Below are 17,961 nucleotides of genomic sequence, written 5' to 3' on the forward strand. Positions count from 1 at the left end.
TTCCCATTCTGTTGTTTTCCTCTATTTCTTTGCATTGATCGCTGAGGAAGGCTTTCTTATCTCTGCTTGCTAGTCTTTGGAACTCTGCATTCAAATGGGAATATCTTTCCTTTTCTCCTTTGCTTTTCACTTCTCTTCTTTTCACAGCTATTTGTAAGGCCTCCTCAGACAGCCATTTTGCTTGTTTGCATTTCTTTTCCATGGGGATGGTCTTGATCCCTGTCTCCATACAATGTCATAAACCTCTGTCCACAGTTCTTCAGGCACTCTATCAGATCTAGCCCTTAAATCTATTTCTCATTTCCACTGTATAATCACAAGGGATTTGATTTCGGTCATACCTGAATGATCTAGTGGTTTTCCCTACTTTCTTCAATTTAAGTCTGAATTTGGCAATAAGGAGTTCATGATCTGAGCCACAGTCAGCTCCCAGTCTTGTTTTTGCTGACTGTGTAGAGCTTCTCCATCTTTGGCTGCAAAGAATATAATCAGTCTGATTTCGGTGTTGACCATCTGGTGATGTCCATGTGTAGAGTCTTCTCTTGTGTTGTTGGAAGAGGGTGTTTGCTATGATCAGTGCGTTCTCTTGGCAAAACTATTAGCCTTTGCCCTGCTTCATTCCATACTCCAAGGCCAAATTTGCCTGTTACTCCAGGTGTTTCTTGACTTCCTACTTTTGCATTCCAGTCCCCTTTTATGAAAAGGACATCTTTTTTGGGTGTTAGTTCTAAAAGGTCTTATAGGTCTTCATAGAACCGTTCAACTTCAGCTTCTTCAGCGTTACTGGTTGGGGCATAGGCTTGGATTACCGTGATATTGAATGGTTTGCCTTGGAAATGAACAGAGATCATTCTGTCGTTTTTGAGATTGCATTCAAGTACTGCATTTTGGACTTTTTTGTTGACAATGATGACTACACCATTTCTTCTAAGGGATTCCTGCCTTAGAAGGGATTCCTGCCTAGTAGATATAATGGTCATCTGAGTTAAATTCACCCATTCCAGTCCATTTTAGTTCACTGATTCCTAGAATGTCGACGTTCACTCTTGCCATCTCCTGTTTGACCACTTCCAATTTGCCTTGATTCACGGACCTAACATTCCAGGTTCCTATGCAATATTGCTCTATACAGCATCGGACCTTGCTTGTATCACTAGTCACATCCACAGCTGGGTATTGTTTTTGCTTTGGCTCCATCCCTTCATTCTTTCTGGAGTTATTTCTCCACTGATCTCCAGTAGCATATTGGGCACCTACCTGGAGAATTCCTCTTTCAGTATCCTATCATTTTGCCTTTTCATACTGTTTATGGGGTTCTCAAGACAAGAATACTGAAGTGGTTTGCCATTCCCTTCTCCAGTGGACCACATTCTGTCAGACCTTTCCACCATGACCCGACCGTCTCGGGTGGCCCCACACGGCATGGCTTAGTTTCATTGAGTTAGACAAGGTTATGGTCCGAGTGATCAGAATGGCTAGTTTTCTGTGATTATGATTTCAGTGTCTGCCCTTTGATGCCCTCTCACAACACCTACCATCTTACTTGAGTTTCTCTTACCTTGGACGTGGGGTATCTCTTTACAGCTGCTCCAGCAAAGCAGAGCAACTCCTCCTTACCTTGGACAACGGGTATCTCCTCAGGCCGCCCCTCCTGACCTTGAACGTGGAGTAGCTCCTCTTGGCCCTCCTGCGCCCATGCAGCCGCCACTCCTTGGACGTGGGGTTGCAAAGATGGGTTAGATAAATGACAGAAATGGTATGGACTTAACAGAAGCAGAAGATATTAAGAAGAGGTGGCAAGAATACACAGAAGAACTGTACAGAAAAGATCTTCACAGCCCAATCAATCACGATGGTGTGATCACTCACCTAGAGCCAGACATCCTAGAATGTGAAGTCAAGTGGGCCTTAAAAAGCATCACTATGAACAAAGCTAGTGGAGTTGATGGAATTCCAGTTGAGCTATTTCAAATCCTGAAAGATGATGCTGTGAAAGTGCTGCAGTCAATATACCAGCAAATTTGGAAAACTCAGCAGTGGCCACAGGACTGGAAAAGGTCAGTTTTCATTCCAATCCCTAAGAAAGGCAATCCCAAAGAATGCTCAAACTACCACACAATTGCACTCATCTCACACGCTTGTAAAGTAATGCTCAAAATTCTCCAAGCCAGGCCTTAGTAATACATGAACTGTGAACGTCCAGATGTTCAAGCTGGATTTAGAAAAGGCAGAGGAACTAGAGATCAAATTGCCAACATCCGCTGGACCATGGAAAAAGCAAGAGAGTTCCAGAAAAGCATCTATTTCTGCTTTCTTGACTATGCCAAAGCCTTTGACTGTGTGGATCACAATAAACTGTGGAAAATTCTGAAAGGGATGGGAATACCAGACCACCTGACCTGCCTCTTGAGAAACCTATATGCAGGTCAAGAAGCAACAGTTAGAACTGGACATGGAACAACAGACTGGTTCCAAATAGGAAAAGGAGTATGTCAAGGCTGTATATTGTCACCCTGCTTATTTAACTTCTATGCAGAGTACATCATGAGAAACGCTGGACTGGATGAAGCACAAGCTGGAATCAAGATTGCAGGAAGAAATACCAATAACCTCAGACATGCAGATGACACCACCCTTATGACAGAAAGTGAAGAAGAACTAAAGAGCCTCTTGATGAATGTGAAAGAGGACAGTGAAAAAGTTGGCTTAAAGCTCAACATTCAGAAAACTAAGATCATGGCATCTGGTCCCATCACTTCATGGGAAATAGATGGGGACACAGTGGAAACAGTGTCAGACTTTATTTTGGGGCGGCTCCAAAATCACTGCAGATGGTGATTGCAGCCATGAAATTAAAAGACGCTTCCTCTTTGGAAGGAAAGTTATGACCAACCTAGATAGCATATTAAAAGGCAGAGACATTACTTTTCCAACAAAGGTCCATCTAGTCAAAGCTATGGTTTTTCCAGTAGTCATATATGGATGTGAGAGTTGGACTGTGAAGAAAGCTGAGCTCCGAAAAATTGATGCTTTTGAACTGTGGAGTTGGAGAAGACTCTTGAGAGTCCCTTGGACTTCAAGGAGATCCAGTCAGTCCATCCTAAAGGAGATCAGTCCTGGGTGTTCATTGGAAGGACTGATGTTGAAGCTGAAACTCCAATACTTTGGCCCCCTTATGTGAAGAGCTGACTCACTGGAAAAGATCCTGATGCTGGGAGGGATTGGGGGCAGGAGGAAAAGGGGACAATAGAGGATGAGATGGCTGGGTGGCATCACTGACTCGATGGACATGAGTTTGAGTAAACCCCGGGAGTTGGTGATGGACAGGGAGGCCTGGCATGCTGTGATTCATGGAGTTGCAGAGTCGGACACGATTTAGCAACTGAACTGAAACTACATGTTTTATTGAAATTAATTAGAGTTCTAGGGTAGGAGGTCAGTGCTGTCTTTGTTTATTCCCTAGAATATAAGCAGCATAAGGGCATTTTTTTTCACCACTGTACCCCAGAACCTAAAACAAGTGCTTGGCTATAGTAAGAGGTGCTTAGTGAACATCTGTTAAATGAATATAGAACAGTTTTTGGTTTAATCTTAGAAATCATCCTATTCCCCCAAGTCAGATAAAATGTCCAGTATTTAACTTCCAGTCGGAACGTGTGGGTATGGGTGGTTTGGATTGTTCATGGTACCTAATCCTCAGCATGGGTGACCTGTTCCTTTTGTTTGAGATGGTGGATGCTATTGATATAGAGAAGAAGTTCCTTCACAAGGGAGGACCCTCCCCCCCTTTCTCTGCTTACTCGGGATTTAGAGCTATATTAGAGATTCACTGAATTTTTCTTAGTCATCCTGACCATAATGAATAAGATCAAAGTCTTTTATAACTGCTGTGAGTAGTTCCTTCTTTTCAGAAGTAAAATGACTGTTGGTTTATCACTCCCAGGCATTGAGGACTCACAGCTTCTGGCTTGATTTTTTTTTAAATTGTGAAACTGTTTCATCAATGTGTCATGGCACGCCATTGTACTTGTCTTCAGTGAAGAGACACCACCTCCACATGAGTCACTCCAGTCCAATCACAGGAAGGGTTTGCAGTGGCCGCTGTGCCGGGAACTACCTTCCCTGGTGTTTTCCAGTCAACAGCCTGTTGCCTTGAGCTGATAAGCAGATTAGAGTGAGAGAAATTCACTTGGTTGAAGACCAGTCAGTGCCTCCATGAATCATATGTTCTTCTTCTAGTTGGAACACAGACTGTGGGGTGGAGAGGGCCAGGAGAAAGAAGCCAGCTGTCAGCAACACATGCTCCTGGTGAATTCACTGATGCTGACTACCTGCTCTGTTCCAGGAAATGGACACAGGAAAAAAGATGCAGGTAAAGGAAGAGGACAGATTTGAGTGCTATTTGGAGAACTCAGGAAATCAATTGACAGTGAATTGAAGAGATGCTGAAAGGATGGCACAAGTGTTGGTGATGAGGCATGTGGCTCCCTTTGCCTTTTTAAAGATGGTTTTGTATTTACCCTGCACCGCACAAGGATAACATTTATATATGCAGATTGTAATTTGTGTTGCATCAGGTGTGTGTGTGTGTGTGTATATATAAATATATTTTAATCTGGGCTCAAAATATGATGTGTAAATATTTGGTTTTATCCAGGTTATTCTTAATTACAGATAATGAATTGAGGGCCTTGTAAGAGTAACTAATCACTTCATTAGAAACACAGCTTGGTTTTGTTAACTGGAATATTCATCACAGCACAGTTCTTTCAGTTCTTACGTGAAAAGCTGTAAGCTGGCTTTGAGATCTTTCACTCACAGAGACTCAGTCTTACCCCTCAAGATCTCATCCTCCTGAATCCAGATGCATGTTTATACTTGGTCACAGGTGAAGAATGTCCTTTACTTCTGAGATTCCATTCAGCAATCCATATTTCAGGGAGGGTTCTCAAACTCTTTATCTTGCCTTGTTAGGTTTGGCACAGCACTGATTGGGGCCAGTGATAATGAGCAAAGGCCTACTAGGCTTGCAGGCATGCATAGCTCCCAGTCCTGGGCCAGGAGAGCTATCAACCAGGGGTCAGCTGATCCTGTGAAGGAGTCAGTAGTTAATACTTTTAGTGCCCTCTCTAGGGGGCATTTATATTCAGCAAATTCTTCTGAGAAGCAAAGCTGCTGCTTCTGTTTAGTCAGTTGCTAAGTCATGTCCTTCTCTTTGGGACCGCATGGACTATATAGCCTTCCAGGCTCAAGAAGCAAAGAATGAGCCACTGTAGTGAAGTTTGAGGTGGACAGTGAGAGGGAGAACCTAGAAATCTATTCCTAAGACTCATTTTCCTAGGATTTACTTGAGTTGGCACATCTTGTCCAAGATTTGTTGAACTGAAATATATATGTGAGATGTATGTTTTGTTATTGGTGGTTTAATAATTCAAGTTACATTTTAAGAGCAAAGATTTAAACTTACCATAGTCAAAAATACTGCTCCCTAGCTGTGAGACTGGGCTGGGGATTCCTCAGTACCTCAGTTTACTTACCTGAAAATGAGGATAACAATCTGTACGTCACAGGGGAGTGGTGAGGCTTAAATGGGATTCTTAGCACCCGTGGCTCAAGCAGTAAAGAATCCGCCTGCAATGCAGGAGACACAGGAGACACAGGTTTGATTCCTGGGTCAGGAAGATCCGCTGGAGGAGGGCATGGCAACCCACTCCAGTATTCTTGCTGGGAAAATTCCATGGACAGAGGAGCCTGGTGGACCATGATCCATGGGGACACAACTGAATCAACTGAGCACACACGCGTGTGCACACACACACACACAGCATAAGTAGTGGTGGTTTGGGGAAAAGCTTCTGCTAAAAACACTGTGATGAACATGTTGGGTGTATCTCTGAAACATTAATAAACTCATGAAATAATACAATTTGGAGGGTGGGCATGTGTTCCATGAAGCCCATGGAGAAATTCTGGTAAAGCTAGATCTAAAATTGTGTTTGTTTCTCTGTGTTGTCACAAAGTGAGTTAGCAAGGGTTTGGTAGGTGGGAAAGGTGGTATTATCTGTAAGGAATTGTACACAAACTTTGATAAAACTGGTCACAGTTTTTCTGTGTCAGGTTTTTTGGCTTGGGGTTTTGTTTGTTGTTTGTTTTTGCTTTAATTTACTAAAGATGTCTTTGACAAAGAAAAATAAGTATTTTCCCTGAATAAGTATTAAGATTTTTGGTCTTCCTTCAGTTCAAATATTTCCATTTACCACTACTTCAGTAAGAGGAGCCCCCTTTACAAAACTGAATATGAATCAAAGAGAGAGATTTTGGATATCGACTTCCTTTTTAAAGAACTAAAATAGTGAGCCTCTGAGGAATGTGATTATCTCCTTCACTAGAACGGTATATGGTGGTTTCAATCTACAGTCAGGCATACCAATTCCTTTTAACAGAAGATGATTTTAATCTTCCTGAAAGGTTTGTAGAACCCTGCAGTTGGAATGAAATTCAGTGGTCATTTAATGCAGATGGTACTGGTTGTATCTGACCCACTTAGGGGGACTCCTTCACCATCTTGCCCAGGAGTAGCAGCCTGACCTCTCTTCTCACCAACATCTCATCATCATCTAATTATTGCACTGACTCTTTTCTCCTTCTACCTCTTTAAAGAACAATGAAGAATCCTTGGTGTTTTTCTCAATGAGGAAGTCTAGAATTGTGTTAGCAACCTCTTAAAAAGTCAAGGCCTCTTTGAGAGGTAAATGAATAAGTTACAAACTATTGCTAATCATAGTCCCTGATTTCTTTTCTGTGCTGTTCAAGTAGTGGACTTTCAAGAGGTCCTTTCTCTGAATTCTCATGAAGCATGAGTATATTTGGGCCACTTGGGGGTTTATGGTTTTGTGGACATAAGTTTATAGACCAAGGGAATTTACTGGTTTGTAACTGCAGTTCTTCTGGCTCAAAACCCTTTGCAGCAGGGCACCACAATAATATCTGACTTAATCCTTTATGAGATGGCCCATAATACTGCTAATATTCACAGGGACTTTACTCTGATCACATGTTTTTTCTCCATTAAAAAAAAAACAAGACTAAAAGCCCTTTTCACTTTTTAACAGTTTTTATTTTGAAAGCATTTGGTTTTCTAATAACTTATGTTTAAGATTCCATAGAGGCAGATGCAATTATTCGTAATAATTTAGTAGCAAAGTGACTTTAACAGTTTTACTGACTTTTTTTTTCTTCATTTTTTATTAGTTGGAGGCTAATTACTTTACAATATTGTAGTGGTTTTTGTCATACTTTACTGACTTTTTAGAAATCCTGCCCTGTACCCTGTGTGTGTGTGTTTGGGGTGGGGGTTACTTTAAAAGACAGCTGAGTGCTGTGTAGGAGATTAGACATGACTATCACTGGTGATTCATTTGCTTCCCTGGTTCATTGCTAGCCTAGGTCCTAGTTCAAGTTAGCACAGGATGTCCCTTGTACAGAATGTCCAGAGGTTTTAAGGGAAACTTTTAGAACTAATGAGGAATGGGAAGGAGATAAAGTGCCTCAAACACTAATGAGGGCAGGGGATGCAGAGGAATCTGACCATAGCACTCGAGAAGGAGGCGTGGCCGAGAGTGCTGGTGGTTTCAGTCTTGGCTCCGCCACTGTCCTTGAAGTCAGTTAGCATACCTGCCTCCAGATAATACACGTTCCATGGTGCTTTGGTTTCCTTCCAAAATGAGGACCATGTGTCATCTGATGGAACTCACAATTGCTTGGAAACAGATGGGACCTCGTTGGGTAGTATCTGTCATTGAACACCCTAAGCACTCTTATAGGATCCTTTTTGCTTCCTCTGTTTCTTCTCTTGCCTACAGTTTTCCCAAGATCTTCTGATCCTTAGCTTACCTAATTTTCAAATGGAATCTGAGATCCTATGAGCTGAATTTCCACAATATATGTTAACTTTCTTCTCTACTTAGGCCCCTCTGCATGGTTAAGGCATGGGCTAGAGTTCCCAGGGTGGTTGATCAGACTTGTGGTTAATTGACCAAATGCCTAAAAACTATAGCATTATCCACCTTACTTGCAGGCAAGGCATACACACACACATAGGTGTGGGGTGGTTCTTCAAAATCACAGAGATGCCTTGACAATTAAATATGATTTTACTTCCCCAGTTGATTGCCCAGCTCTTATAAGCAATAGATTGTACCATACAAAATAATTCCTGCCCCAGGTCCTTGAAATTTGTAATAATGGACATCTAGTTTTATTTGAAATTCACTCAGAGCTTTCTATTTCCTCTAGGCATCTACAGCACAAAGATAATAACATATTCATAAAAAGTATCCTGCTTCACTTACATGTTGAAGAGCCTTAGAAGAGCTGCAGTTAAGTTTCTTTGTTTAGTTAAGATTTGATTATCTACTTGTGTATACTGTTGTCACCAATCACCTAGAATATAGAATCCATCAAAGTGGACAGTTCCTCAGCCAAATAGGAGAGTTGTAGAGCTATATTATTCTTTTCCTGGATGTTGTAGAGGCTGAGCTTCTTACTTGAGTAGAGAATAAAAAATAGAAGCATGTAACACTTGACTTATTTGAATATAAAAGTGGGAAATTCTGAGTTCCTGAATCCTAAAGCCTTGGGGAAAGAGCCTGTTTGTATTAATGGCTTAACTGCAGGTCTTATTCTGCTTTCAGTTAAAATTTTTAAATATTCAAACTCATGTTCCTTACCGCCTTTGTTTACTCTTGTTTTTAAGGAAGACTGGGCGTGTTGAAGACTCAGACCTGGCACACATATAAACTACAGGTGTGACAAATTATTTTGGGTGGAAGGGTAAGAGTCCAAAGTTAGAGCATTTCCTGGGGCAAGAGAATTTAAAGATAAGAAGATGGAGAACAGGGCAGGAACAGAGTCATGAGTGGGAATTTGGATGTGGTGACAGTCATTCAAAGAAGACAGAAGCAGAAAGTCACTGGTGGCCAAGTGTGGGGTGGATGGGAGAGGAGAGAAATGTGAGATGGCCAGCAGGTCAGCTAGTAGCTGGCTGTAATTGTTCTGGGGGGTGGCAAGGATGAGAAGATATGTCAATTATGTATATGTAGAGAAGCTTGATTTATAATATAAAGGAACTATGATATTATTCCTTTTTTAAAAAAAGGAATTAAAAAACTTTGTTCTTAAAACCCGTCACTTTCCTAAGTTATTGTGTAAATTTGGCTTGTTTGCGAGCAGGGCACATTTTTATGGATTTCAAGGGAGAAAGATCCACATATGTTGTTCAAGGTTGAGCCAAATGCTGGTTTCTTCTGTAAAGGAAAGAGGGGAAAGAAGTCCTCCCTCTCCTCTTTACTCCCTGACAGAGAAGGAAAGGACAGCCTGTGCTCTCCCAGGTGGGGCTAGAAGGCCCACAGCATCATAAGTAGACTACTGCCGGCAACAGCAGTGCTTCTACAGCCCCCAGAGTTCCATGTTCTCCTTCTCTGCTGTGTGCTTGGCCCCATGCTGGACAGGAGACCAGTAAACAAGAAGCCTGTCCTTGAGGAAATTTCCAATCCAGAGAGGGGACGGTGCCAGCAGATAAGTAATTATAGCATAGAGGGAACTGTTATAAAAACTTAAGAGTGCGTAGAAGCCACTCTTTCTGGAGATGCCCTGGAATTGTCTGCAGATGTGAGCTGGGTTTTGAAGGGCACACAGAAATCCCTTCCGAGAGAAAAGGAGTCGGGCATCCTGGGTACCCTGACGAGATGACACAGTGTCTGGATGATGCCATCTGGAGAGTCAGCAGCTCCCAAAGATCCTGGTCACTCCTGTTCCAGAAAGACAGTCTCCCAGGGTGTTTTCCCAGGTGACCTGACTGAGCTCCAGGTGAATAGGTTCTACTGCAGTGAGCTCTGTTTTCTCTCTTCAATTCTCAGTTCTTTTTCTTTCCATCCTGGTCTAAGGTTAGAGGTGAGATACACTAACTTTTTAGAGGTGCTTTCTCCCAGACCCCTGCTCAGTGGACATTCCAGTTCCTCAGCTGATTGCCTGATGTGCAGTCCTGACATGAGATATTATGACATGTCATTGTTTTAGACCCATTCAGTTAGGATTTGGGATCATCTGGACTGGGTGGAATTTGATTATTTATACACTGTGAACAAAGAAGTTTGCCAAATAAATTAATGCTCTGTTAAATAAGATTCCAAGAAGGATACCTAATGCAATTATGTAGAAAGTAAAGTGTTTGAGTTTTCTTTATTTTTTAATCAGGTTCCAGCATACTTTAAAAAAATGAATCTTGTCAATTCATGAAAGCAGCCATAGTAGGAGTTTTAATTGTTAATTTTTTTAAGCAAATAAGACATGAACACATTCTCATTTTTATAAAAAGCAAACAAACCAGAACTAAAACAAAAAGTACGTGTCTCATTTTGCCAACTAAATGTTTGTAGCTACCTTTTCCTTTGCATATACACACATTTAATGACATAGAGTTTTGTTTTGCACTTTTGTAAAATAGGATCAGCCTAATCTGTAACTAGCTCTCATCTTACAATATTCTAAGATGAGTGTCCTATGACCATGAACATATGTCTACTTCATTCTTTTGGACAGCTGTATAATGTTCCATATTATAGCTGTACTACGATTTACTTATTCATCTCCCTGATGGTGGATACTTAGATGATTTGCATTCTTTGTCAGAACAAAGCATTAGTATCTGTCTTTATTCAAATCTTTGTGTCTGTGCACAATTTCTTCCAATAGGATTTCTATTGAATTCTTGGTTAGCAGTTGGAGTCAATGTTTATTTATACTTGGAGATAACAAAAGTATTTTTCTTAGAAATACTCAATTTTTCCTGCAAATTATGCTGCCTTTTCTATAAATAGTTAGGCTTGTGACATCCTTTGTGGAGCATTCCATGGAGCCACTGTATGGGATGGTGTCAGCAATTTTATTATAAACTCTTGCCAAAGGCAGTGTCAGAAATGAGCCTTCATAGCACAGAAGTAGAAATTAGTTCTTGATTCTTTTTCCTCCTTCCTATCCTGACACAAAATTATAGAGATTCTACAGAGTGGCTTATATAGTATAGTCATTTAAGCAGCTCTGGGAAAGCATGAATGCATTCTTATTTTTTAAAAATAAAATGGAGTTAGGATATGGGATCTGGAAGAGAGGGATGGCCCTCCCTTAATTTAATAAAAACAATCTGAGAAAACAGGAGCCCCTCAGATCTTTTATTGTTTGTTTCTTGTTTCCTCTGCCTATGTATTTCTCTGTCTCTCTCCTTTCTCTTTCTGTGTGAATTGTAACGTTGCTCTCTGTGGCTCTTGCCCAGATTAAAGCGGTGGAGAAATTTGTGACTGCATATAGCAGCTATTTGGTACCTCTGACACAAAGGAGAGGAAAGTAATGGGGGCACACTTTGGCTGCCACATCTCTACTCTTGCAACCCCCGAAGGGGATTTTTATGGGATCTCAATGCCAAACCCTTCCAGTGAAATGACCTCGCCAATATTGAAATGTGATCTGTGTTTTCCTTCCAAGATCTAACATATAGTTCAAAGATAGATAGAAAAATTCTTATCTTCTTGTTTCTGTTCTTTTTTCTATCTAATTTTAAAGCTTAGGTAAAAACAAGAAATGATCTAAATCAGAGTTATCAGACCAGTAAGATGTCTGGGAAAAAGAGAAAGATCTTCTGAGTAAAAAGGCAGGAGAAGGATTTCCCTGGTGGTCCAGTGCTTCCAATCCTGGGGGTGTGGGTTCAGTCTCTAGTCAGGGAACTAAGATCCCACATTCAACAAGGCCTGAAAAAGACAGCAGGTCCAAATATCCATCAAAAGGGTTGGGCTAGGTGTGCTTGTGGTAAAGAACCCACCTGCCAGTACAGGAGACATAAGAGATGAGGGTTTGATCCCTGGGTTGGGAAGATCCCTTGGAGGAGGGCATGGCATCCCACTCCACTATTCTTGCCTGGAGAATTCCATGGACAGAGGAGCCTGGCAGGCTACAGTCCATAGGGTCGCAAAGAGTCAGACATGACTAAAGCAACTTATTACCCACACAAGTGCACTTTGGTTCATCCAACTTGTGTAAAATAGAATGAGAATGCTCTCTTTCTGCCAATGTATCCATAGAAAGATCTCCAGGATATTACTGTTAGGTGAAAAAAACAAGATGCAGTGAGTGTGTAGAATATGCAAATATTTTTTTAAGAAAAGGGGAAAACAGGAATGTTTATTTGTATTTACTAGTATTTGCATAAGGAAACTGAAGGTTACACAAGCAATGAGGAAGACTGTTCATGGACTGCCTCTTTAAAGTGTCCTAATTTTTGAATCAGGACTGTATTACCTATTCAGAAATAAAAATAATTTTTTAAAAGGAAATTCTGCATTGTTAGCAAAGATCTTGTTTAAACCCACTGTATATGTGATTTTACTTCTCATAGGTACCTTTTAGGGTAGGGTCAGTTGCAGGACCATGTATTTTGAGGAGAAAGGGAATAATCTATAATTATAACATATATGGCAGTTTAAATTCTAACTGTTTTGGTAGGAAATTGAAACGATAGATTTGCATCTAAACTGTTTCTTTAGCTTGTTCAGACTTCTTGGATTTGTTCTTAATTTTTTTCTTCAAAGTAATTGAAAACTTTAAAACAAGATGCTCTTTTTTCATTTTTTAATTTTTATTTTACAATATTACATTAGTTTCAGGTGTACAGCATAGTGATTCAGTTTTTTTGTGTGAGTTTTTTTTTTCAGATTATATTCCATTGTAGCTTATTACAAGTTGTCAGGTATGATTCCCTGTGCTATACAGTAGAACATTGTATAATGATAAAGGGATTAAAACAAGAGAGGATATATGTTTATTAACATATATGCTCCCAATATAGGATCACCTAAATATGTAAAGCAAATACTAGCAGACTTAAAGGGCAAAATTGATGATTAGCTTAAAACAAGATGTTCTTGATTCACAATCAAAATCCCTTGCTGAGGCCTTCGTGAACACAGTGAGAAAGTGTGGTATTAAACCTGTTTGTTGTGTCTGTGCTTTTATTTACAGGAGCAGGAAAATTCAGATTCGAAACATTCCTCCTCACCTGCAGTGGGAGGTAGGCCATGTCATTTCTGTATTTATTATCTTCCTGCTCTCTGTCTTCTTTTCCTAATAGAGTAACAGGGCATTTTGTCCCTTTTTTATAGTTCCCTTTCACGTTTAGGAATTAGAGGTCCCCAGACTTTGCCTTCTTCAGCACCCCAGTGGGAATGACCGGCCCTGAGTTTGTGGTCAGAGTCATCCCTTTCGTTGTGCTGGATATACACTTTGATCCCTTGTGTTCTGTCTCCTCAGGAACCAAGCACTAACAGACAAACCAAACAAAATAAATGCCTTGCTTGTGATTTTTATCCCATGATTTTATAAAAAATTCTTACCTTTCTAAGTTATGATTTGGGAGGAAATAAAATAAATGGAAAATCAATAAGAATAGAAGGTTCTCTGTTAGTTTGGGCAAGTGTTTTGTTTATTTTTAATTAGTTGTGGATAACAGTTAAGACATTTTCAGAGTTGTAAAACTTCTTACAATATTGTTACCTTGAAATAAGATAGAATATGAGGAGTAGCCTTATTGCCTCTTTTAAAGGCACACTGTCCCATGTTCCCCAGCTCAAATAGAATCAAAATAGACTTAAAGGAAATAGAATGTTTTGGCTAACATTTTTGTTACTTTAAGGGAAAAAAAACCACCACTTTTTACTGCAGAAAATTTTGAGCATATACATCTCTCATTGCTTCATAAAATAAGGAGATCCCTAAAGGAAAACTGATGGAAGAATGGTTAAATCTTTCAGAAAGGAGAAGTGCTTTTTGTGCATTAGTCTGCTTCTCAATTCAAAAGCAAATGGGCTCCAACCATCATGAATGTGATTGTTAACAATTACTAAGAAAACTCTGCTGTGTTTCCTTAGTAAACAGACTACTCGGGAGCCAATAAGCAAATGAAAGCACTGTATATCTATTCACTTCTAACCGTTTTTTATGAAGACCTGAAATTCTGACAGTGAAGCTTCTTTTTCAGGTGTTGGATGGACTTTTGGCTCAGTGTGGGACAGTGGAGAACGTGGAGCAAGGTAATAAGTGCTGAAATTAGCCTGTTGACTTTTGAGAAGAATATTGCCTGTTATTTCTTATAGGTTGGGTCAAATCCAAGGACAAAGAACAAGTTTAAATTCCACTGAAGCAAGCTTCCTAGAGTGTATGTTTGTATATCTGTATGTATGTAAGAAATGTCTGTATCTGTCTATCCATATCTATTTTTTCAAAGAATGGTTTTCAGACTATTTTTCTTATACTCTGTAATGTACTCAAGCACTGGACAAATTGCTGTCAGAATGGGGGAAGCTTAATTCATTTGGAAGTAACTGTATTTATACTGTGACAACTTTCCTCTTCCTGTTAAGAACAACATATCCCTAATGTCTTGGACTGTTTCTCAAGGTGTAGGACTCCTACACCATTATCGCCTGGAGCGCTTGGGAAAATGCAGTTTCCTGGGGCTCACCATAGACAGCTTTACAAAGTAAGACTCTGTGGGAGAAGAAGTCATGAAACAAACTGTATTTTAAACAGTCACTTCCAAGTGATTTTTGTGTGTATTCATTTGTTAGCCTCTGTCTTGGGAACAGTGTTGTAAATCCCCAGAAAATGTATATTCTTTTTCCTGCCACTTTATTTTTACTTTCTTAAACATTTACCTTTACAGACAGTGAGTGAAGTCATACATAACTGTTAATATTCACTTAGGGAAAAAAATCACAGAAAATGCATTTTCTCATATGCAGTCTGTCTGCTAGTATAGTTAATATAATAGTTTTTAAAGCAGTAATTATTAGATGCTCTATACTCCATGAATATTAAAAATACTATTATTCAGTTTCATGCTGCTGACTGTCCATCCCCAAGGTGGGAGGTAGGCCCACCTAGGTAAAGGGGAAGAGTCCAGAAAGAAGACATGATTTATAAGGATTCTATTTTCTCAGTTCTTGTTATGTCCCTCAAATGGAAGACATTCTAGTAAGAGTTGGATGTCGTAGGCAAGATGGCTTTCCAGACATGAACCTGTACAAGTTACTAGCTAAGACCCTGTTATAAACTCAAGACAGTGCCATGCAAGGAAGAAATATTCCAGGTCCCTGGGGCCGTCCACAGCTCCAGGAGCACCTGTGCCCTTGAGAGCACCCAGTTTCTAGCTGCCTCATGACTGTAGGGTGAAAGTGTTGGGCTGTTGTTTTGTTCTGTTTCATAGGTAATTCCTGATTCAGCAGGAAAATATTCTGCAGGAGAATTTTAAGAATCTTTATAGAGCTTTCATGTCCAGTGAAATAAAGTATTTGAATAGAGTTCAGTTCCTCCCAGAATCACAGGTCTGATTTCCTGAAGACAGATGTCTTTGAAGAACAAATATAAATACGAATGAATCTGAGACTTTTAGTGGGTAGCTTTATTCAGGAGGTTCAAACAGCCCCTTCTTCCTTTTTGGGTCTACAGCCTCATCTGTTGCACTCCAAAATGTAACTCTGAGACTTAGTAGCATTCACTGTGTCAGCACTGAGAGAGGCTGGTTGTGGGTGCACATGCCCTATTCTGCACTGAGAGGCGCAGTCCTGTGAGCACCTCTCTGTATTAGAGAGCAGCACGAACACTCCGAGGCCGAGGCCAGGACTGGGTTCGGTGTTGGTGACCCATATGTCTCAATGGCAGTCCCTTCCTGAGGAGTATGCATCCGTCCCCATAAGGGCTGCAGCTACTTTGAAGTTATTGGATAACAGTGACCTTTAACCTTTTTGGAAATCACATGGAAATTATAAGACAGAAAAATCCACGTCCCCACAGATTTGAATATTTGCAGGGAAGTGGAGGGGGTGAGTATAGAATTCCTGAAGCTCTAACATAGGTTCAAAATTAAGAATCCTTGCACTAGAGGGTTTTATTATTACTTTGAAAAGCAGCTCTAGTGTGGTTTTCTTGAATAATGCTCTGCTTAATGCTGTTAATTCCAAGTCTCCTAATAGCTTAAATGTTTTAATGGGAAAAATTTTGATTTGGTCATGTCTGTTGGTTTTGGGGAAATCAGTATATTTTTGGTCTAAGTTTACTGACTTGGATGGAGAAAGTTTTGTCCTGCCTTTTGAATTCATTTTAAACACCTGACTTGGGAAGAAGACGCATCAGTTATTAATAAAGAAATCCAACTCACAAGAGTGATACCTTGTTAGCCACTCTTAGAGTTTATATCTTCTCCTCTTTAGCCAAGTGGGTTGGGATTGCCAGTTTTCTTTATTCATTGTACACGGTTACTAGATTTAACTCACACAGTCGAGTTCAGTCAAGGCGGAACAAATATTGTAATAGTTCAACCTTGTCCATGAATGAACAATTAAAATTAAAATACTTGCTTATTATTTTATACGTATATCCAATTATTTAAAAACTATAGCAGATAAAACTGATAGTGGTACAGTAAATTAATACAAACTTCTAGGAGAGTAATTTGAAAATAATCATTAAAAAGCATTATGTTCTTTTTACCCAATTATTTTTCTTTTAAATGACACTAAAAATAAGAAATTCAGAAGAACACAAATCAAGTGGTATTTGCAACAGTGGTGATTTTTATCAACAGTCTTCAGAGTAGCAAATACTGAGAACAACCATTTGTCAACAATTAAGAAATGGTTAGGCAAAAATCATGGCCCATTTGCTTGCTGCAATTTTATGTAGACATTAAAAATGAAAAATCCAAAGAAACTGTGCATATACATATACACATGCAGAAGTGTTGATAAAATAAGTGAAAAATATAGCTTTGAGTTATATATACAGTTGATTACAAATGTGTATATACAATTGATTATAAATTACTATGAGTGCACATGAATATAGAGATTCAAATAACTCTTAAGAGTTTGAACAATGAAATTTTTGTGCATTTTTCTCTAAGTCTATTTACAGTGAGCCAGAGGGCTACAGCTTTTTTTTTTCTATGACAATGTAGTTTTTGCTTCTTTCCTAGTCAACACAGACACAGAAACTGCCGTTGTCAACGTCACATATGCAACAAGAGAAGAAGCTAAAACGTAAGTGGATTTAGCTTATTTCCCTTTAAATCTGGGCTGGGGAATGCTGGGGGAGCTTGTCTTTGGATTCCATTGAATCCTGTGTTTATAAACCTTTTCTGAAAAGATGCAGATCTTTGACACATCAGTAGTAGTAGTGTAGTTGCTGAGTCATGTCCAACTCCATGTGACCCGATGGACTGTAGCCCACCAGGCTCCTCTGTCCATGGGATTCTCCAGGCAAGAATACTGGAGTGGATTGCCATTCCCTTCTCAGGGGATCTTCCCAACCCAGGGATTGAACCCAGGTCTCACACATTGCAGGTGGATTCTTTACCATCTGAGCCACCAGGGAATGCAGATCTTTGACACATCCATAGAGCACCAGGGAATTTACACCAGGGTATCTGTTTGTTGACTGTACAGAGATTTTTATCTTGAAAAATGTCGAGCCTTGGCATCAAAACCAAGGTGGGAGCTGTATATTGAAACAGGAGTAAAGGACACCACGTCTCTGACGCTGTGTCCCCTAGAGTCTGCTTTGACAACCACTGGAAGCCACTTTCACCTGGAGCTTTCTCCATGCACCATGAGGAAGAAGCCCAAGCCTGTTTCTATCCACACTCAGTGGATGAATGCTGAAACTTCCTATTCCCTCTATGAATATTAGAGGGGGGGGGGGTTCACACCTGTGACATCAGCCCAAGGGAACATTGTCATCTTGGAGTGGCTCATCAAAGAGTACTTGGCTCGGACTCTTCTTCCTATTCACATTCACCTCCTGACCCCAACTATGACGACATTGCTTCTGGGATGGTTAACTGTGAGCTTGGCTCTTAAC

General features: G+C 40.1%; 1 protein-coding gene across 4 annotated transcripts in view; it reads left to right on the forward strand.

The window, feature by feature from the left end:
* IGF2BP2 (insulin like growth factor 2 mRNA binding protein 2) overlaps positions 1–17,961 on the forward strand; it is a 164,565-nt gene that overhangs the window by 109,970 nt on the left and 36,634 nt on the right. For all 4 annotated transcript variants that reach the window (XM_070466277.1, XM_070466280.1, XM_070466279.1 and 1 more), the window contains exons 3-5: positions 13,069–13,117; positions 14,084–14,135; positions 17,078–17,141. In XM_070466277.1, coding sequence (XP_070322378.1) covers positions 13,069–13,117; positions 14,084–14,135; positions 17,078–17,141 — 165 coding nt within the window. The remainder of the gene's footprint in view (positions 1–13,068; positions 13,118–14,083; positions 14,136–17,077; positions 17,142–17,961) is intronic.

Source organism: Odocoileus virginianus, chromosome 4 (genome assembly GCF_023699985.2).
Source record: "Odocoileus virginianus isolate 20LAN1187 ecotype Illinois chromosome 4, Ovbor_1.2, whole genome shotgun sequence".
Taxonomy (NCBI): Eukaryota; Metazoa; Chordata; class Mammalia; order Artiodactyla; family Cervidae; genus Odocoileus; species Odocoileus virginianus.